Source organism: Mustela putorius, unplaced genomic scaffold (genome assembly GCF_011764305.1).
Source record: "Mustela putorius furo isolate JIRA1106 unplaced genomic scaffold, ASM1176430v1.1 tig00000228_pilon_pilon_pilon, whole genome shotgun sequence".
In the NCBI taxonomy this organism is placed as follows: Eukaryota; Metazoa; Chordata; class Mammalia; order Carnivora; family Mustelidae; genus Mustela; species Mustela putorius.
In genome coordinates this window covers 3,040,441-3,062,194 of record NW_025421322.1, presented here as the reverse complement: position 1 = coordinate 3,062,194, position 21,754 = coordinate 3,040,441, and the positions used below count along the sequence as shown (strand labels likewise).

The 21,754-nt window shown below is 44.6% G+C and overlaps 1 protein-coding gene across 5 annotated transcripts in view; it reads right to left on the bottom strand.

Annotated features, from left to right (window-relative positions):
- The window catches only part of MATN2 (matrilin 2), a 134,779-nt gene that overhangs the window by 48,620 nt on the left and 64,405 nt on the right, over nt 1-21,754 (bottom strand). For all 5 annotated transcript variants that reach the window (XM_045077972.1, XM_045077970.1, XM_045077973.1 and 2 more), the window contains 2 exons: nt 14,758-14,880; nt 1,191-1,313 (listed from right to left, as the gene is read on the bottom strand). In XM_045077972.1, coding sequence (XP_044933907.1) covers nt 1,191-1,313; nt 14,758-14,880 — 246 coding nt within the window. The remainder of the gene's footprint in view (nt 1-1,190; nt 1,314-14,757; nt 14,881-21,754) is intronic.

Below are 21,754 nucleotides of genomic sequence, written 5' to 3'. Positions count from 1 at the left end.
AAAGAACTTTTTATGAATTGAAATCCTATTTTCTCATTGATGTATGTTTCAGAGATGACTTATGCTAATCCGCTGTTGAACTTCATTTTTTAGGGGCACTGGGTAGCTCAGTCGGTTAAGTGTCTGCCTTTGGCTCAGGACATGATCTAGGGTCCTAGGATTGAGCCCCACATCGGACTCCCTGCTCAGCCAGAAGCCTGCTTCTACCTCTCCCTCTGCTGTTCCCCCTGCTTGTGCTCTCGCCTGCTCATTCTCTTTCTCAAAAAAAAATACATAAAATCTTTTTAAAAACGACCAAACTCCATTTTTTAAAAATGCTGGACCCTAATACTTTACAAAACCAAGCTTCTCTCAGGTGAACCCCTCTACAGGACGATAATCCATACACAACCTCGGAAGTGCGCTGAACACCTTCACGCGTAAAAGAATGCTCTTGCAATCCTTTTGCAAAACATCTTTAATTTATAAATTTTTTATGGTCAGATTTCAGGAGCTCAAATTAATTCTGATTTGTGTATGTATAGTTAAAATTAAAGAGAACTAAATATGTCAAACAAAAGCATGAGCAATTCTCGGCAAACCGCCTTCCGGCCACCCCTCCCCCACCCCAAAGCAACCAAAATCGACTCCTTTCAACTCAGCAATTTCCCTGTACTCGTGTGGAATCGGAGCTGAACCCACAAGCCACAAGGCTTCAGTGAAAGTATTCCTTAAGCTCTGTTAATACTGATGGGCATGGTCTGGCTGAGCCAGCATGAAGTAAGATGGTCCAGTTGTCAGCACACTCAGCAAATGTTGGAAGAACATTCCCATAGGGGTCTCCAATAAAGGACAGATACCTCTGTCAAATGCCTTGAAGAGTGAGGTCGAGACAGAGTGGGCTAAAGTCCCAGGACAAGTGAAGATAGGCCTAACAAAGGAGGAATAGAGGCAGGTCTCAGACTCCCCAGCACATAATCTTGTCTTACAACATGCTTGGGAGAGGTCCCAGTGCCACAGTGCCCATAGCGAGGGCACCAAAAAATGCCGGTGGTGTTGCTGAATGACCATATTGTACATCTGAAACTGATATGACACTGTATATTAATGACACTGGGATTAAAATAAATGTAAGTAAATAAATAAAATGTGAGGTCCAAAAACAGTCCCCCAAAACACAGACACACAAACTTTTTTTTAATGTAACTTACTTGTGCAGGTTTTTCCATCTGGGTTAAGAGCAAATCCCTTAGGGCACCGGCAAAAGTAGGAGCCGTCTGCATTCACACACTCGTGTTCGCACCCGTGGTTCTCTGAGGCACAGTAGTCCACAGCTGTAAATATTCAAACACAGAGTTGAAGTAGAAACACAAACAGGAAAGCAAATAATTGGATGGAATGGAGATAGCAGCATACTTATACCACATATAAATGAAGATTAATATCTTTGCCCCCCCAAAGAGTATGGAGAAAAGAGGAATGAACCAAGGCTTCTCCCTTCCAATAGCCAAAAAATAATCAGGGAGCTAGAACAGATAGTTTATAGCAGAAGACAGACTTAAGAACCCAGGACCAACTGTATTTAAATGTTAAAGAAATGCAAATCAGGGGCACCTGGGTGGCTCAGTCAGTTAAGCATCTGAGGTCTCAGGTCAAGATCCCAGAGTCCCAGGATAGAGTTGGGCTTTAGGATTCCTGCTCAGGGCGCCTGGGTGGCTCAGTGGGTTAAGCCGCTGCCTTCGGCTCAGGTCATGATCTCAGGGTCCTGGGATCGAGTCCCGCATCGGGCTCTCTGCTCAGCAGGGAGCCTGCTTCCATCTCTCTCTCTCTCTCTCTGCCTGACTCTCCATCTACTTGTGATCTCTCTCTATCAAATAAATAAATAAAATCTTTAAAAAAAAAAAAAAAGATTCCTGCTCAGCAGGGCGTCTGCCTCTCCCTCCTGACCCTCCTCCCTCTTGTCCTCTCTCTCTCTCACTCTCTTTCTCTACAAAAAAATAAAATCTTAAACAAACAAAAAAAGAAATGCAAGTCAAAACCATCACAAGGCTTACAATACTTACAACTATTAAATGGCACAAATAAAGACAGGACAAAACCCAAGAGTGGCAAGGTAGCCTGGAAAGAGAGTCAGAGCTATTCATGGTGGTGGCATCATAAATTGACAAAAGTCCTTTTGGAAGGACATTTGGCCATGTTCATTGTGGAAATGTGACCCAAAGAAATCATTAAGAAAAGGGGGAGATAAACTATATGAAATAAGCTATTTATAGCAGCATTATTTATGGTGACAAGAAAAATCTGGAAAATAAGATGAACATTTAATAATGGTAAATGCTTTAGTAAATTATGAGACGATGTTTTGTCCTAATTCTCATTAATTCTATAAATGTTTACTGAACACCTACCCCGGGCCTGGCCCTGTTTTAGGGGCAAAGGATAGAGCAAAAAAACAAAACAGACACCAATGCCAGTCATCATGGGGCTCACATTTGGATGATGGAGGTAGTGGTCAAAAAATAAAGTAAATAAGTAAATCAGATCGTCTCGTAGGAGGTGGAGAGTATTCTGGGGAAAAGAAATAGAGCCTGTGGGTGGTGGGAAGGATGGTGGAAGTTAATAGAAGTGGCCAGGAGAGGCCTCGGGAGAAGGAGGCAGTGGGGTAGAGTCTTGAATGAGGAAAGAACAAAGCAGATAACTGGGAGGGAACAAGCACCGGGGCAAAAGGAACAGCAAGCACGAAGGTCACGAGGTGGGCATCTGCCTGGTGTACTGAAGGACCCACAGGGAGCTCAAGGTGGCTGGAGCAGAGACAGGCGGGAGGTGAGGACAAGCGCATCGGGAAGCACTGAGGTCCACTGTGATGACTTTGGTTTTTACTCTGAGTAAGCAGGGAGTCCCTGAAAGGTTCTGAACACAGGGATGGAGAACAGACCACAGAGAGCAAGTATGATAGTAGAAAACCAGTTAGAAGGCTACAGTCATCCCAGTGAGGAAAAAATGGTGTGGGACAGGGGTGGGTCGGGGAGACAGCGGAGGCATGTTCTGGGTCTTCTGGGCTAACCGTGTTTCCCAAGAAGATAAGTTGAAGTCCTCACCCTGGTACCTGTGAATGTGATCTTCTTTGGAAATAGGATCTTTGCTGATACAATGGAGTGGCAATGAGGTCCTATGGGTGGGCTGTAACCCAATATGGATGGTGTCCTTCTAGGGAGAGGAGAATGCTACAGGAAGACACGGACACACAGGCGGAACACCCCACGAGGATGGCGGCTGGAGTGATATGGCCGCAGGCTGAGGAATACCAAGGGTCAACAGTCACTGCCAGAACCAAGGAGGATTTCCCCTCCAGGTTCCAGGGGGAGCACGGTCCTGCCAGCCCCTCAGCTTTAGACTTCTAGCCCAGAACTAGGAGGCAATACCTTTCTGTTGAGTTCAGTCACCCAGTTTGGGGTCTGTTGAGATGGCGGCCCTAGGAAGCCAATACACCAGGTATAAGTTGAGGTGGGGACCGTGGGGGGTCCTGCTGGAATAGAAGTGGGAAGGAGCAAAAGAGAGGGAGGAAGGTTGACTTGGGGGATCTGGCGTGAGGCTGGAGCTGCTGTCATCCAATGGGGGGAGGCACAGTGGGTTTTGTGGGAGAAGATCAGGAGTTCCATTTGGGGCACTAGATAGTTATCAATATTCTCATCCTAATATAATTGTAAATAGGAAGACAGATATAATTTGGTGAGAAAAGTAGATCTAAAAATGGAATATTTACAAGGATTACACCCAGGTGAAATAGAGCTTCTAGGTATGTCTAAAGCCTAGAAATCAGAAATAAAAATTCTTGCAGTGTTTAGGTGGTAGCATTATGGATGATTTGTTTTTCCTTTTAAAAATATTTCCTTGGGATGCCTGGGTGGCTCAGTTGGCTAAGCGGCTGCCTTCGGCTCAGGTCATGATCCCAGCGTCCTGGGATCGAGTCCTACATCGGGCTCCTTGCTCGGCAGGGAGCCTGCTTCTCCCTCTGCCTCTGCCTCCCATTCTGTCTGCCTGCGCTCGCTCTCTCACCCTCTCTCTCTCTGACAAATAAATAAATAAAATGTTTAAAATAAATAAATAAATAAATAGAAAATAAAAATGTTTCCTGTGGGGCCTGGGTGGCTCAGCTGGGTAAGCATCTGATTCTTGGTTTGGCTCAGGTTGTGTTCCCAGGGTCATCAGATGAAGGCCCAAGTCCAGCTCTGCCTGCACTCAGTACAGAGTCTGCTTAAGTTTCTCTCTCTCTCCCTTGGCCCCTCCCCCTTTCCAAATAAATAAATAAATAAATAAATAAATTCTAAAAAAGCATTTCCCAAATAGTAAATTTTTGGTATTTTAGAATGTTGCATTTTTTTTAAATCTTTTGTAATGAAATTATGTATATTTTTTAAAAAAGCATTTCCCTCTATAATATTTTAGGATATTCCAGTATCAAAACCTTGGAAATAATAAAAAGGAAATAGGGTCCACAATTACTACGTGTGTGATTTACAAACCAAAACCTCTCCCTGGGAGGATAATGGCATACTTAACATAGCAATCAAAATATGCAAAGGAAAAATCTACAGACTCTTAAAGGCTGTGTTGTGCTTATCCTTTTACTTCCAGGCTTCGTTCATTAAGTCTAAAATATCATTTTTGTGACTCTGCCTCCCTAAAGAGTTCTAACAGCACCTAATATTTGAGGGTTTAATACACAAGTCATTGTGGGAACAGGACATTCACATAGTTGCAGGATCTGCGTGTCATGGGACCTAAGCCAGTTGCTAGAGTTGAGTCATACCATAAATAGTGATCTAGCACCAGATTCTTCTAAAAGCTAATGTCTCATTATTTAAGAACCATTGTAACATTGCGCAAATAGTCGCGGAAACAGAGGACCCTGAGACCAAGCCCTGGCATGGATCCCGGTTTGCAGGTCACAGGAGCAGGCCATGCTGTGGCCCACACTGACCTGTGTTGGCACTGGTCACCTCCCACCTCCGACCTCCCCATGCTGGGCCTCATCTGCCTTCTTAAAAATTTCCCAACCACTGACAAGGGGCACCTGCTTGTCAGCTTGACCCACCTTAGGCCACTTTTTAGTGTCCCCACCGAAGAGAAGAGTTGCTCCTCTGATTTCCAGGTTCCAGGATGGTGATAATACCACAATGATGAATGGAATGCTATCTATATCTAAAGTCAGAAACTCAAATTCTCCCTCTCTCCTGAAACTTCCTCTTACATGCCATGAGGTATAATTTCTGAGTCCAGCCAGCTCGTCCCTGAGAGAGACACCAGAGTATGCTGGCTCCTTATTAGAGTGAGGACAAATTGGAGGCTTTGCTTAGGCCTAAAATCTAGGCCCTATACTCCAAACTTGCATTTTTCCAGAATGCTCTAGAACATTCAGTGTTGGATCAGATGGTTAACAGAGTTGTACAGAAGAAGCTCTTTCTTTTTTTAAAAAAAAAAAAAAATATATATATATATATATATATATTTTTAAGATTTTGTTTATTTATTTGACAGAGAGGAAGATCACAAGTAGGCAGAGAGGCAGGCAGAGAGAGAAGAGGAAGCAGGCTCCATGCTGAGCAGAGAGCCCGATGTGGGGCTCGATCCCAGGACCCTGAGATCATGACCTGAGCCGAAGGCAGAGGCTTAACCCACTGAGCCACCCAGGTGCCCCCAGAAGAAGCTCTTTCAACTGACCTCCACTTCCCCAATGCCTGATCAATCAATGCTTTTCATTCCCTCTGGGAATATGGGACCTGATGCCCAGAGCATACAAAATGCTCCAGGCTTTTGGAACACCTGTGCTGCTGAACAGCTGTGGCTGAGCTGTGTGGTTATAAAGCAGCTGTGGTGGAACACCTGCGCTCCAGAACACCTGGGTTCTGGTGTTCTGTTATTGACTGACTGCATGCTTGTAAAGTTTTGGTTCTCAAAACGTGGTTGTGAACCAGCTGCAAAAATCATCATTTGAGACCGTGTCAGTCATGCAAATTCTCAGATCCCACTACAGACTCAGTGAATCAGAAACTGGGTATAGGACCCAAGAATCTGTGTTTTAACAAGCCCTCCAGATGATTCTCATGCATGTTAAAATTTAAGAACCACTGCCAAAAAGAGCCAAATTTGGTTTTGTTCCCAAACCTATATATGCCATTTATATATGTTATTGTAAATAATTATAAATACTATAAAAACCAATTAAACATAGGCATTAAAACAAATTGAGCTTTTTAAAAAAACAACTGAATTGAAAGCTTTGGAAAGAACTAATTAAAGCAATTTGCTAACCAAAATTGCGTGGAAGTGGGCATGGATAAAACATGTAAAAGATTGGGAAATTTTCATGAAAATTTACAAGGATTCTGCCCTTAGACTAGTTTACAGAAGTCTTCCAATTCTTGCTTCAATTTAAGGAAACCAAAGTTGAAAATCGTGGACAGTACATTATGGACATGATTTATGTAAGAAAAAAAATTTTAATCATAGATTTTAGAAATGGACTTCAAATTAGTACTTTTTAAAAGTGTAATTAAAGGTAATTTTTATTAAAAGGACATTTATGTGTTTTCAATAAAAACAAAAAGGTTAGGATAGGTTTGGATATGTGGTTTTTTTATGATTCCACTCTTTGAAAGACACTTTCTACCAATCGGCCAACCACAGGCTCAAGCTCATGGCTTCTCCTGGACTTTGATTCTCTCGCTGGTTTTGGTTTTTGTGCGCTCAGCAATCTAGGGAACTGAAGGGGGGAGGGGAGGTTGGCAAGGCGGGAGTCAAGCATTCCTGGGCTTCAAGACCCTGGCCTGTAAAACCCCAGAGTGTCCAATCCCTGCCTTGGCTTGAGAGCCACTCACTGGCTTTCTGCCAGGCTGCTGGGGGACAGCAGAAGAGGCCATTACAACATCAGATGTAGAGGAGCCCACTTCAAGAATGTGAACCTCAAAGCTTTTTAAGACCAAGAGAGTTCCAGTCCATTCAACTCTGACACCCTTTGTCACATGCTTTGGGTTCTTGGCCTAATTTCCTTCGTTGCAAAACTGTACTTGTAAAAAGAGAGGCCAAGTTCAGGGGCAGATATATGGAGGTGCTCCATGTGTGTAGCTCAGAGATGCTCCTTGTTCCAAGTCTTCATCTCCTTCAAAAAAACCTTTTCTCAGTTGTTTTGCCTGACATTTCTATACAATCTCCTTTGCCTGCAGGACGTGTCATTCCCTAATTGTAGGGAATCTGGCTCTCCAGATCACAAAGGGTTAAAATCACAGGGTTAGAAGTGGTCTCCCTACATTCAGGCTCTGTGTCCAAGGATAAATGATACTTTGGTGCAAGGTAATGGAGCCCAAGATGGAGGGTCTCCGGTTTACAACCCGGTCACATTCCAAAGATTTCTCAGGAGGCATCAGTCTGCAAGGGGATGGCATCAGTAGAAATAGGATATTTCAAAGAGGAACATTTGGGTTTTAAAGTTTGTTGACGACAGAGTAAAAAAAACCAAATTCATCGTTGGAGAAATGGTAGACGCATTTGACTTGCTGAGTATACAGGAGACACCCACATAGAGTCAGGGTCCTAAAAGCTCTCTGCTGAGGGCCCAGCTGGGTTTCTATATGCAGGAGTCTGAAACTCGGAGAGTTTCTTATTGATTTTGGAACAACAGGGAAGCATTCTGGGCTGAATAGTCTTTCCCACACTAAATACAGATGTTTAAGTCCTAAACCCAGTCAGGATATAACTGTAGTTGGAGGTAGGACCTTTAAAGAAGTGATTCAATGAGGATGAAGCCATTTGGGTGAACCCTACTCCAGTCTGACAAGGGTCCTTATAAGAAGAGGATATCTGGACACTCAAAGAGGCACCAGATAAGTGTGTATCCAGAAGAAAGACCACACGCAGAGACAGGAAGGGACCGACCTTCTACGAGTCAAGGAGAAAGACCTCAAAAGAAACCAACCCTGGTGACACCTTGACCTTGGAGTCCTGGCTTCCAGAATGAGAAAATGTTAAAGCCACTCACTCTGTGGCTTTGTTATGATCCTAGCAAACCAGTATGGAGAGAAATCCAATACTTAACAGGTTGGAATTGGGGGAGGTCACACATCAAACATGGGTGGTTAGCTGATGGTCTAAAAAGCTGACGTTTCCATATAAAAATGGATCGTCCCATCCCTTGTCCCCAACTCAACTACCAATCATCAATGAAGGTGACTGGTAGAGCAGAATCCAGGGGGAAAGCTCTGAAGGTAGCAGTAATGCCCCGCTAAAGCCCCATGGCTATGTGCCACCATTGTTCTGAGTACGTGCCTCAATCTGATTCTGTAAACGTAGCATACATCTGACATGCTGTTAAATGGAAGCATTCGAAAGAAGACAAACGTTAATAAAGGTTATAGAAATTCAGGGGTGCCTGGGTGCCTCAGTCGGTTAAACATCTGACTCTTGCTTTCATCTCAGATCATGATCTCTGGGTCGTGAGAGCAATCCCTGCATTGGGCTCACGGTCAACACAGAGTCTGTTTAAGATTTTCTCTCTCCCAGAGCACCTGTTTGGCTCAGTGGGTTAAAGCCTCTGCCTTTGGCTCTGGTGATGATCCCAGGGTCCTGGGATTGAGCCCCACATCGGGCTCTCTGCTCAGCAAGAAGCCTGCTTCCTCCTCTCTCTCTCTCTCTGCCTGCCTCACTGCCTACTTGGGATCTCTGTTAAATAAATAAATAAAGATCTTTTTAATAAATAAATAAATAAATAAAGTGTTAAAAAAAAAGATTCTCTCTCTCCCTCTCCCCCCTCTCTGCACACCTCCCCTCCCACACACTCGTTCTCTCGTTCTCTCACTCGCTCTATAAATAAGTAAAATATTTAAATAAAGAGGATACAGAAATTCAAATTCAGCTAGTGTTTATCAGTTGCCTCTGTATCAAACAATATAATGCCAGTAAAATTTTAACAAATGTCTTACATATATCCACTTGTTGAACCCGCACAACATTCCTTTGAGGTACAAAAGATTTGAGGTACAAATTATTGTTATCCTCAATTTACAGATGAAGTCACTGAAACAGAGACAGATTAAGAGACTTATAAAATGTGGTAACAATAGTACCTACCCCATAGAGTTGTTGCAACTATACACCAATTATGACTTTGTAACATTCAATAAATGTGGCTTAGGTTTTTATCACCCTGCATCTTTATTTAGATAAAACTGAATTTGGGGGTTAAGAAATACCTTAATGCCATTCATTTGTTCTACAACCACTTACTGAGCAATGACTGTACAACAGGCATTGTGTTAAACCCTGGATAGTCATGACAAGCAAATACTACACATAAGACATCTTAGAAGAAAGGCAGAAAGGAGAAGCCAAGCTTTTAGCAAAGATTACTTCCAGGAAGTGAACCTGAAGAGGAATGGCTTTCAGAGTTTGACTTTATACACATTTATTCTGACAATTTCTTTAATATGCAAAAGCTGACTTTGGAACTGCAAAAGCCATCGAAGGAACAAGGCTTTTTAAAATATATGACGGCTTGAGATTGTGATCAATCACTCAGCCTCCGTCGACGTACTGAAACACACAAGTCTACTCTGTGAAAGATGAAAATGACACTCATTGGCCTCTCCCCAAGAGTTTGCAATCTGCTTAGGCAGATAAGATGCAAACTGGACTAGAGTTACCCCCAAAGACAAGACAGTTGGTAAATACCAGAAGAACAAGTACAGCAGAAAAGTAGAGGGAACTCAATTAAAGCAAAAGGAGAACCTAGGCTGGGAATCCATCCTCGATCACCTGAATGTGGAATAAATTCAGTACTGTCCAGACTGAAATGAGCAATTAGGGACATGGGACTCCAACACTAGAATTTAATGTTCGTCTAACTCAACAATGGAAATGCTGTCTTGAAAAGTCCTGAGGATGGCTAAGAATTGGATTTTCATGCAGGTCACAGTCATAACTCTGGGATGAGTCAAAGTGCTAGACCCACAGCTTTGAAGGTTTGGTCCTTTCACCTGTAGCTGGACGTAATGAATTTCAACCACACGTCTCTAAATAGATAACTTAGAGTTGCCGGCCCCGCTGTCTCACCACCTCCCCTCCCCCTGAAATCGGCCCTCTGTTCCACCTCTCTTGGTCATTCTCAGTGGGTTTCTGGCCATCGTTGTGTCCCTAATGGCCAACAGAGTGTCTGGCAGAGAGTTTGGAAATATTTGCTGAGATGAATCTGTGACTCAACCCAATGGCTTTTTCTCTAAGTTCTGTTCCCTTTGGCCTTGCTGGAGGATGACATTGATATTGACCTGGCCTAGAAATTCTCTTTCCCATCATATTTCATGACTTCTGATTCTTTTGCCCACCTCTCCCCTCCCCCACCCCCACCTTAGGCTGTTCCTTCACGGATATTTCTTCTGCCCAACTTGTCCCCCCGGCTCACTACATGTGGCTCAGGCCAGCAGGCTCGGGCTTTCACTCTCTCCTCACTCCATACTTCAGGATAGCCAGGAAATGATGACGACGACGATGATGATGATACACATTGTAATCATGATAATAATGGCCTTGTGTGTATTAGAAACTTGACTCCTTACCTTATTTAATCCCACTACAATATGGATGAGAAAAACAGAGGCTCAGACATGAAATGACCCATGACCAGTGAGCAGCCGAACTGGGATGGAAGCCCAGGTCTTACTGTACTGAAGGTCAAAATAGACACACACACAAATACGCATTTAAAGTGAAAAGTAGATGGAAATTAAAATTTACAAGAGAACGCACTGCGTGGCTTCCCAGCTGTGCTGTTGGTTCTAATCTCCTCTCATGGTGAGGTGACCTTACCTCCTTCCTCCTGACATGTCCTTGTCAGGGTCCCACCTTAACTTCAGACTCACCTTGTCTAAAACTGCTCATTATCTGTCAGAATCAATGGAGGCTTAAACTCAGGAGCGACTTCAGACTTTTCCTCCGCCGCTTTACTCACAGTGTCACCTCACGCCTTCCTCCCTCCCTCTCCATCTCTTCAGTCGTCCCTCAAACTCTGATCCTTGTCACCTCTCCTTGAGGACTGCCAGAGTCTCCTGACTGGTCTTTCCAGCCCTCACGGTCTTCCTTCCGGAATCTATCCTGCAGTACACCCAGAGATTCAGTTTCCTCAAATGAGGCTTTACATTTGTCACTTCCGATTAGAAACCCTTCAGTGTCTCTCTTCCAGAGATGAAGTCCAGACTTTTCACCCTGGTTTTCGAAGCCCTGAACGCTCTGCTTGCAGCTGGTATCTTCAATTCCTTCCTCTACGTCACACCTGCAGGCGCTCTCTGCTTCAGCAGAGTGGGTCTCTTCCACTGTTTAAGCCAGGCTGGCCTTAACTGGGGTGACCCTGTAGTTTGTCACCCCAGACTAGAACTCTTTGAAAGCGAAAGGGAGGGCTGTTGAGAAATAAGCCAACAGGCGCAAGCAGGGATCATGCTGGATGAACTGGGATTTATGGTCCCCATATTCTTTTTTTTTTTTTTTAAGATTTTATTTATTTATTTGTCAGAGAGAGAGCGAGTGAGAGCGAGCACAGGCAGACAGAGTGGAAGGCAGAGTCAGAGGGAGAAGCAGGCTCCCCGCGGAGCAAGGAGCCCGATGTGGGACTCGGGGACGCTGGGATCATGACCTGAGCCAAAGGCAGCTGCTTAACCAACTGAGCCACCCAGGCGTCCCTGGTCCCCATATTCTTTTTTTTTTTTTTTTTTTTTTTTTTAAAGATTTATTTATTTATTTGACAGAGAGAAATCACAAGTAGATGGAGAGGCAGGCAGCGAGAGAGAGAGAGGGAAGCAGGCTCCCTGCTGAGCAGAGAGCCCGATGTGGGACTCGATCCCAGGACCCTGAGATCATGACCTGAGCCGAAGGCAGCGGCTTAACCCACTGAGCCACCCAGGCGCCCCAACTGGTCCCCATATTCTTAACGTTCCCATCTACACACTGGTCATCCAGACCAGCTGCTGACAGAGAGCTTCCAGAGTCCCCGCCAGCCTTTGCTTCACTAAATTTCCTGTCTCGGTCTGACACCTGGAGTCTCCATCTTTGACAAGCCCCTTCCGACTGCTGTCCTCGAGTAAGATCACCTGCTTAGCTTTCAGTCTGGCATCCCTGTGACAGTCTCCCCCTCATCTACCCACTCTCAGGAGCAAGGGCTGCCCCTCCCAACCCAGCCTTCGAGCTTGGAGAGCTCCGCCGTGTCCACACCATTACCGCCCTTCATGTCTCCTTGGACACCTGTCCAATGGCTACCCTTCCTTCCTTTCCTAGATTTTCCCCACCCTGGCCATTAGAATGACTTTCTTCTCTGACCTTCTGTAGTTTCTCTTACTTCCGCCATTGGCTCTGCACTCAGCATAGCTCCACCAAGCAGCTCTGGACCTCTAGAGACACCAAGGTTCTCTACCACACAGGGACGACAAGGCAATTATTTGTGGCAACGCTCAGAAAACTGGTTCCTCACCACCCTCCAGCTTCCTAAGGCCCAGGGCAGGCCGCCTGCCCCAGCCACAGCCCCTACTGCCCTTGCCCCATCTACTCCTTGTTGCCCACACAAGCTCTGGGCCTTCCCGGCTCCTTCCCTCTCATGATTAACCAGACACACTCCCCCTTCTTCTTGAAGCTTATCCACTGGCCTTATTCCCAATGGCCCAGGTTCCTTCTGACCCAACAGCCCCCAATGTTTCCACCCATTTAATTACCGGTAAAGGAAAAAATATGTTAGACACAGTAAACAGCATGACCTCATTTTGTTCAACATTAACAAAATGTTTTGAATTAGATATTTTTGTAAGTTTTTATTTTATTTTTTATTTTTATTTTTTTAAAGATTTTATTTATTTATTTGACAGAGAGAGAGATCACAAGTAGGCAGAGAGGCAGGCAGAAAGAGAGGGAGAAGCAGGCCTCCCGCAGAGCAGAGAGCCCAATGCAGGGCCTCGATCCCTTGACCCTGAGATCATGACCTGAGCCAAAGGCAGAGGCTTAACCCACTGAGCCATCCAGGCGCCCTTTTGTAAGTTTTTAAAAAGATTTTATTTATTTATTTATAGCACGTGCATGGGCGGGGGGAGGGGCAGAGGGAGAGAGAGAATCTCAAGTAGATTCTACACCGAGGGGCTCGATCTCACAGCCCTGAGATGGTGACTTGAGCCAAAATCAAGTGTCAGGTGTTGAACCCACCGAACCACCCAGGTGCTCCTTGAAGTAGATATGTGTGTGGGGAAAAGTCTGGCAGAAAATACAACAAACTATTAATAGTGATTTTTCTCATCTGCTTAATCCCTTTTTTTTACATTTAAATTCAATTAGCCAACACACAATACATCATGAGTTTCAGATGTAGTGTTCAACAGTTCATCAGATGCATAAATCACCCAGGGCTCATCTGTTTAATCTGTTTATCCTCAATGAAAGTATATTACTTGCATGATAAAAATGAGTGAAGCATGTTGACTTCTCTTTTGCCCCCATTAGTGGGTGTGGTAACTTGCTCCCTATCACTGTCACCACCCGCAGATTAAGAAAAAAATAAATAAAATCTCCAAGGCTTAGGAGACCAATTCCATTTGTGGACATCTGATGAGGGCAGCTTTCATTCCCGTCAGCGTGTAAAAACAAGGAAACAAACCCACTCGATTCTCACCTGCGAAGAAGATGCCACTAATACTTCTGTTTTGTGGCTTTTTCCTTCTGCATCCTTAGCTAAGAATCAAAGAGTGCTGGAAAATGTAAATTCTATGTGCAATATAAGAATCGTTCACTGTGAGAAGCAAGACGTAAGGGGAAACAACAACATATCCCCCTGAAAACAATGGGATATGGACGAGAAAATGCAGGATTTAGAGTCAGTAGCTTCCCCCTCTGACGTCAGTCGAGTCCTTTCCCTTCCTTAGCCCCCAGATTTTTTGGCTTAGAGGTACTGAGTTCAGTTCATTGAACACCTACTTCTTGCCAGTCACTGTTTGCTGGAGGAAGGACGAATGAGACCATGTGAGTTTAAGGACACACTGGGAAGTGGCATTAGGGACTTGCTGGCGCGCTCTCTAAGTGCTTAGGAGAACCATTATCCTTCATTGAAGAAATCAAATGCCACCCCCAGCTCTTCTACATCCCACCAGGTCACACAAGGTGGGGTTGCTCCAGTGGGAAGCCACTGAACTGATAGCAAGCGGGTGCCTGAAATTCCAAGCACTGCCCTTGCAACTTCTTCCCAGGCTTGCCTTTGAGGCAACTGTTCCTTTCTTCTGACAATGGTGTCTTCTCACAGATAGCTGGGCTCTCATTCCTGGTGGTCCCCTGGGCCCATCGCTGGCAGATCCATGCTTAGCAGGAAGGCTGCTTCCATCTTTGAGGAGCCACTCAGCAACCTCACCCACCAGCAAGGGAATCTCATGAACAACACACGAGCTGTACTGAAGTCAGGCCACCCCAGACAGCCTCCACGTTTGCTGAAAATCCACCCAGTCCTTTTCAAGGGAGGCAGTATATAAAGGGATGCTTATATTTACATAGGTGATCATAAATCTGCCTTTTGTTGAGGACTCGAATGAGATCATGCTAGCCTCAGCTGTAAAGGAAGTCTTCAGAGTTCAAATTCCGACTAACAACTAGACCAGAGAAAGGAGCACTTTGTTGAAATTCAAAGGAGAGTACTTGGATCTGTGGTAGGCTCCCCAGCCCCCTCACTGTGCCCAGCTTGCCCTTCCTCATTCAACAAGGCAGGGGAATACTCACCCACACATCTTTTCCCGTCCTCGGCCAGCATGAAGCCGCTGTAGCACTGGCAGACGAAGGAGCCCAGCACATTCACACAGAGCTGCTCACAGCCGTGGTCCTCAGCCGCACACAGATCCTGGACTGGGGCAGAGTCGTGCCATGAGAACACAGCTCTGAAGGACATGACTCTCAGTACACCGCCAGGCAACGAGCACTTGTTAAAATCACTTTTAACATATTAAGCCACTGTAATCCTACCATCCAGAGGCAACCGCTGTTAAACATTTTGTTGCATCTCTATGTATAAATAAAAACAGAGCTTTCGAAGTGGGACTTACTCACCTCTAGGAAACGCATTGAGTAATTTCAAATTAACATCGGTTTTGTATTTGCCTCATGTTCTTGAAAGTGCTCTGAACCATTCTGGTGCCTCCTGTTAAGTCATCACAAGCAAGCATTTGCCCTCATCTGCATCAAGTACCCTTCCTGTTGTTCGAGAACAAAAATGCTTTGTCATCCCCGTCTCAGCAGCATACGTGAGATCGTCTGGCACGATCTTTGACACTCTGCAGACGGGGAAGCCAGAGAGAGAGCACTGTGAAAAGACCGTCTATTCTATCCACCCCAAACATGGCAGGTCCCAATTCTGCATCTGTCCCTTTGGAAAATATTTTCCCTCACTCCATTTGTCTACCCGAACGATCTTTGGAAATCCTCCTTAAGCTCTATTTCTTCACGCCACTGACAAAGGAAGAAAATGTGATGCCAAAGGAGGTTAGATCGAGGTAACAAAGATTACTAGGGAGAAACGGATACCTGGTTCTTAGCAGAACTCTTCAAGTCGCATATTTATTACGCGCTGAGCCCTGGCTATCCAAGCAAATGCAATGTGAGAAGGCACTAGCAGGAATGCATCTACCGCAAGCAAACTAAAAATATATCAGAGGATGAAAAGGTTAAAGGCATTTTCAATCCATCACTGACTAAGTCTCTCTTTTGAAGAAACAGGCTGATGTGATGACATTATTTCTCAGCAAGGAGAATGGCTTGGTGTTGTATCTAGCTCTTCCAGTGACTTAACCATTAAAGCTGGAGAAAACCAAAGAGCATTAAAGGGATCAAATATGTTAAAAAGAGTTTTCACTGGTTAAAAGCTATCACTAATGACAGCTATGATAAAAACTCAATTAACTAGAAAGCTCGATTGTTCCCCGAATCCAATGGTTATGCTTAAATGTAATCTCCAGTGTCATTTGAGTTTTATTGTTTATTATGCTTTTAGATAAATACAAAATATTAAATTGATAAAAAGATAAAAGCTGATTTATTCTTCACTTCTATTAAATGCACTAAATCGTTTTTAAAAATAAAATCTGCCTCATATTAAAAATGTTTATGTCTAAGATTGTACAAATAGGGGCTCTGGCTTTTAAGTGCTAAAAGATGTATTTTCATTCCCGAAGCAATGAAGTAGATGAAGAAAATGATAGATGCAAATTCTTCTATCTCTTACCAGTATATTTATAGCTTAGATTTCCAATTGGGAACTCCAACTGAGATTTCCAGTGGATTTAGACAGAAGAAAAACACCAATAACCAAAACAAAAAACAAAAACCACTTTAGCTCACGTAAAAATCACAGTGAATAATTAATAATAAAAACCTTCAGTTACAAGCCGAAGCCAGAGATCTAATAAAAATCTGAATCACACGTGCACCCGAATGTTTATAGCAGCAATGTCCACAATAGCCAAACTATGGAAAAAACCTAGATGTCCATCAACAGATGAATGGATCAAGAAGATGTGGTATATATACACAATGGAATACTATGCAGCCATCAAAAGAAATGAAATCTTGCCATTTGCGACAACATGGATGGAACTAGAGCGTATCATGCTTAGGGAAATAAGTCAAGCAGAGAAAGACAACTATCATATGATCTCCCTGATATGAGGAAGTGGTGATGCAACATGGGGGTTTAAGTGGGTAGGAGAAGAATAAATGAAACAAGATGGGATTGGGAGGGAGACAAACCATAAGTGACTCTTAATCTCACAAAACAAACTGAGGGTTGCTGGGGGGAGGGGGGTTGGGAGAAGGGGATGGGATTATGGACATTGGGGAGGGTATGTGCTTTGGTGAGTGCTGTGAAGTGTGTAAACCTGGTGATTCACAGATCTGTACCCCTGGGGATAAAAATATATGTTTATAAAAAATAAAAAATTTAAAAAAAATCTGAATCATAGGATATTCTTCATTTATTCAATAAATGAAGTACCCCCTTTGTCCCAGGCACTGGGTATATAGGGAAGAACCACAGAGACAAAGGGGTTCCTGCTGTCACCCAGCTTGTATTCTAAGGGTCAGTAATGGGAAGCTCTAGGAAGAGCATTTCTGATTAAAAGAACAGCAAATGCAAAAGTCCTGAGGTAGAAAAAACTAGCCCCATGGCCAAGGGTAGATTGAAAAAGGTTGTCAGGTAAGCATTAGAGAATGCAGAAGGGCCAGGCATTCTGGGCTGAGGGAAGAGTGTGAGTAAATGTGCAGAAATGAGGAAAACGGGCCAGGCCTAGTAGCTGAATTCCATGCTGGGAATTCCAAGGGAGGTGGCAGGAGGGAAGATGGAAAGGATACCTGACGCGAGATGACAGAGGGCCAGAAGGCTGAGAAGTCAATTCCATTCAGCAGGAGACCCAGATGAAAGTGTGAGTGCTAGAGTGGCGCCCAGAAGGAGGAGGCTCCAAGCCCAGCCAACCCGAAGAGGTCTTCCTGGAAGAGGTGCCACTTGATGGAAGTCATGAGCCATGAGTGGGGGTCACCAGGGAGAGAAGGCTTGGAAGGATAACGGGAACTCAGGATTCGGTGTTTCCTCTATCTCCCATAGTTTTATTACCCTTCAGTGAAATGGATCAAAAGGAGCATCTGACGGTTTCTTTAGCTCTGGTGAAACTTATCAGACTTCTAGCTGTTAAATAAAAATCACTGCTTTGTTTGGGAACAGTGGTAGTTTTTTTGAATTCCATGCTGAAATAGCTCTGGTCTGCTGGAACAGTGATAGAAAAATTAACCTCCTGATAGGAGGACCTTCAGCTGTTCTCCGGAGCCAGAGCTATCTGCCTCCCCTATCAGCAGTCACCTCTCCCCTGGGCATGTACCACAATGTCAATTACACAGGCATCCATACGCCATCTATTCATTGTGTCTCCCTCGCTAGTCTCTAAGCTCCCTCACGGGGAGGAGAAAGCACCTGCTTGAAAGCATTGTGGCTGGAAAAGGTCATTCCAGCACAGTGGAACAAATTACATCCCCAAATCCCAAGGCCATCTCTGAAGATGGGGGGCCCGAGCTCCTCCACCTGGGTATCCCTTCTCTGCTCCGGCTGCTGCTCTGCCTCCTTTGGTGTCCAGTGGGAACCCTGCCTAATGGCGTTTACAGAGGAGTGGTAGGAGCAGAGGTGCTTTTTTATTCTTACTTATAATGATCTGCTTTCAAATTTTCTAACATGGGCTCTTAACAAGAGCTTTTATAATAATGAAAAAAAAAAAAAACAACATGTTACAAAAGAACCCCTTGGAAAGCAGCATTTTGAAAGCAATGAACCAAGGCCTTGAAGCAATCCTCTTTTTGTGCCCCCCTCCCCACAAGACTTCTCCTCACAGGGTAGGTAAGAGAAGCAATGCCCATTCCTTTCAGGATGGGGCTGGGACCCCCACGGAACAGTCTGTAAATAACCACAAGGTCTGGCTGACAGAAGCAGCAGCGCCCAACCTTAGCTACCCATTAGAACCATCTGCGGACTTCTGGAAAATCGTGATACCCAGGGCACCCCCCTCCTTACCTCAAACGGGCTTGGCCAAGGAGTGGGGGGAGGGGGTAATGCAAGCAGCGGTGTTTTGTTTAAAAGCTCCCCAGAGAACTCCAGCACCCAGCCAGGATGAGAAATGTCGAACTGGATAAAAGTCCTTGCAATCATCTGAGGGGAAAGTGCCCATACCCAGGAGGCAGTCTCCCCCTTTATTAACTGAGACTGCCAGGCTCAGTTTCCTCTTTCAAATAAACCTCAGAATGAATGCTGTCTTCCCTTCCCTCTCCAAGTGGCTGAGAGGACTGCAGACACTACATGAGGGCGCAGAGCGTGGTAGGACCAGGAGGCTTATCGCTTGCATTCCAGAAGCCCGGCCCCACAAACAGTGCGCGTGCCAGCTGGCTTCCTGTGTGTTGTACTTTCAGACTGTTTTTATAATGTGGGGGATTTATGGCCCGTAGGATCTGCACTGTCCCAAGGGAAACCACTGAGGGATTAACTTAATTAAACAAAGACTAAGGAAAAAATACAGACTAGGTTCTGACAAAACAATGTTGTTTTTCTGGCAGTGCTCACTTCTATTTGAAACAAATACAGATACTTTTTGAGGATTCCTTATGCTTTTGAAAAACAGCGCTTCTTTTTCTCACAGCCCAGGAGAGTTTCCACCGAAGGGTAATAAAATGATGGGGGATGGGAGACGCACTGAATTCTGAATTCTCATTATCCTTCCAAGCCTCCTCTACCTGGTGATCCCCATTCATGACACATGACTTCTGTCAAATAGTACCTCTTCCAGGAAGACCTCTCCTGGGTGGCTGGGCTTAAAGGCTCCTTCCTCTGGACTCCACTCCAGCACTCACAGGTTTATCCAGTGGTACTAGAAAGACCTGATCGTGTCTGCCTGCTTCACTGGAACATGAGCTGATTTTACTCACTGATTTGCCAGAGCCCGACACAATGTTCTCACGGGTGTCATTGGTGTTCTGTTTAGTGTTCATCTGCTGAAAGTACAGTGACAAAGGCCCATACTCCCTGTCTCCCAACAGGGATATTCCTAGTGTCCAAAATGCATAAAGAACTTATCAAACTCAACACCCAAAGAACAAATAATCCAATCAAGAAATGGGCAGAGGACATGGACAGACATTTCTGCAAAGAAGACATCCAGATGGCAGCAGACACATGAAAAAGTGCTCCACATCACTCGGCATCAGGGAAATACAAATCAAAACCACAATGAGATACCACCTCACACCAGTCAGAATGGCTAAAATTAACAAGTCAGGGAATGACAGATGCTGACGAGGATGTGGAGAAAGAGGAACCCTCCTACACTGTTGGTGGGAATGCAAGCTGGTGCAACTACTCCGGAAAACAGCATGGAGGTTCCTCAAAAAGTTGAAAATAGAGCTACCCTATGACCCAGCAATTGCACTACTGGTTATTTACCCTAAAGACACAAATGTAGTGATCTGAAGGGGCACATGCACCCAAATGTTTATAGCAGCAATGTCCACAATAGCCAAACTATGGAAAGAACCTAGATGTCCATCAACAGATGAATGGATAAAGAAGATGTGCCATAGGGGCGCCTGGGTGGCTCAGTGGGTTAAGCCGCTGCCTTCGGCTCAGGTCATGATCTCAGGGTCCTGGGATCGAGTCCCGCATCGGGCTCTCTGCTGAGCATCTACTTGCTCTCCATCTACTTGTGATTTCTCTCTGTCAAATAAATAAATAAAATCTTTTAAAAAATATATTAAAAAAAAAAAAGAAGATGTGCCATAGATATATATATACAATGGAATACTATGCAGCCATCAAAAGAAATGAAATCTTGCCATTTGCGATGACGTGGATGAACTGGAGGGTATTTTGCTTAGCACAATAAATCAATCAGAGAAAGACAATTATCATATGATCTCCCTGATATGAGGACATTGAGTGGCAACGTGGGGAGGTTGGGGGGTAGGAAAAGAATAAATGAAACACGATGGGATCGGGAGGGAGGCAAATCATAAGAGACTCTTACTGTCACAAACAAACTGAGGGTTGCCGGGCGGAGGAGGGTAGGGAGAGAGTGGTGGAGTTATGGACATTGGGGAGGGTATGTGCTATGGTGAGTGCTGTGAAGTGTGTAAACCTGGCGACTCACAGACCTGAACCCCTGGAGCTAATAATATATTATATGTTAAATAAATAAATAAAATTAAAAAATATATATATATATATCAATTGATGTCTGTCCCATGAAGATTATACTCAAGTGGGGGCTGGCTCCTATCGACCTACATCACAGACTGTGCACGTACGTCTCTGTCCTACCCTGCATTCAGCAAGGACAGGCAGGGGCATGAAATCACCAGCACTGGCTGTATATACCCCACAGGAACCTGAGAACCTTCCCACTCAGGGCATCTTCCCCTGGAGATCTGATTCTTAAACATTTCCCAGCACACCACTGACAGAGGCCAGACATAAAATAAACAGGTAAACCATACATTATGTTAGATCTCTCTCTCTTTTTAATATTTAATTGGTTTATTTATTTGACAGAGAAAGAGAGGGAACAAACAGCATGGGAGCAGCAGGCAGAGGGCGAGGGAGAAGCAGGCTCCCCGCTGAGCAGGAAGCTCAACAGCCTGGATCCTAGGATTCCAGGATCATGACCTGAGCCGAAGGCAAATGCTTAATCTACTGAGTCACCCAGGCTCCCCACGTTAGATCTTACAAGTGCTTCAGAAAAATATTATCTGGTCAAGGGAGTTGGGAATGTGGAAGGAAGGGAACTTGTGTTTTATATGCTGTGGTCAGAAGGTGGTCTCACTCAGAAGATTCTTTTATACAAAGACTTGAGGGAGGAAACATGGAAAAGGAAGGAGCCAGGGAACTGAACCTTGGAGAAAAAAGAAAAAGGGCAGTTACGTGTCTTGTGGCGAGGGGCGAGGTGGGGGCGAGGTGGGGGCGGGGGGGGGGGTGGAGACAGAATGAAAAGAAGATCTTCTTCGGAGCCAGACCTGCCTCCAGCTAGCTGGCTTGTGTGACCTCACATGAGTGATTTCTAGAAGACCCGATTTTCCTAGAAGTTAAATAATTAAGTGGAGAAAACATTGCAGGGCTGAGATAACGAGACGAGTTAAGCCCCTGGCAGATATATAGATACTCAGCAAATGCTAGCCTCCTTCTTCCTTAGACGGGTACAGAAAA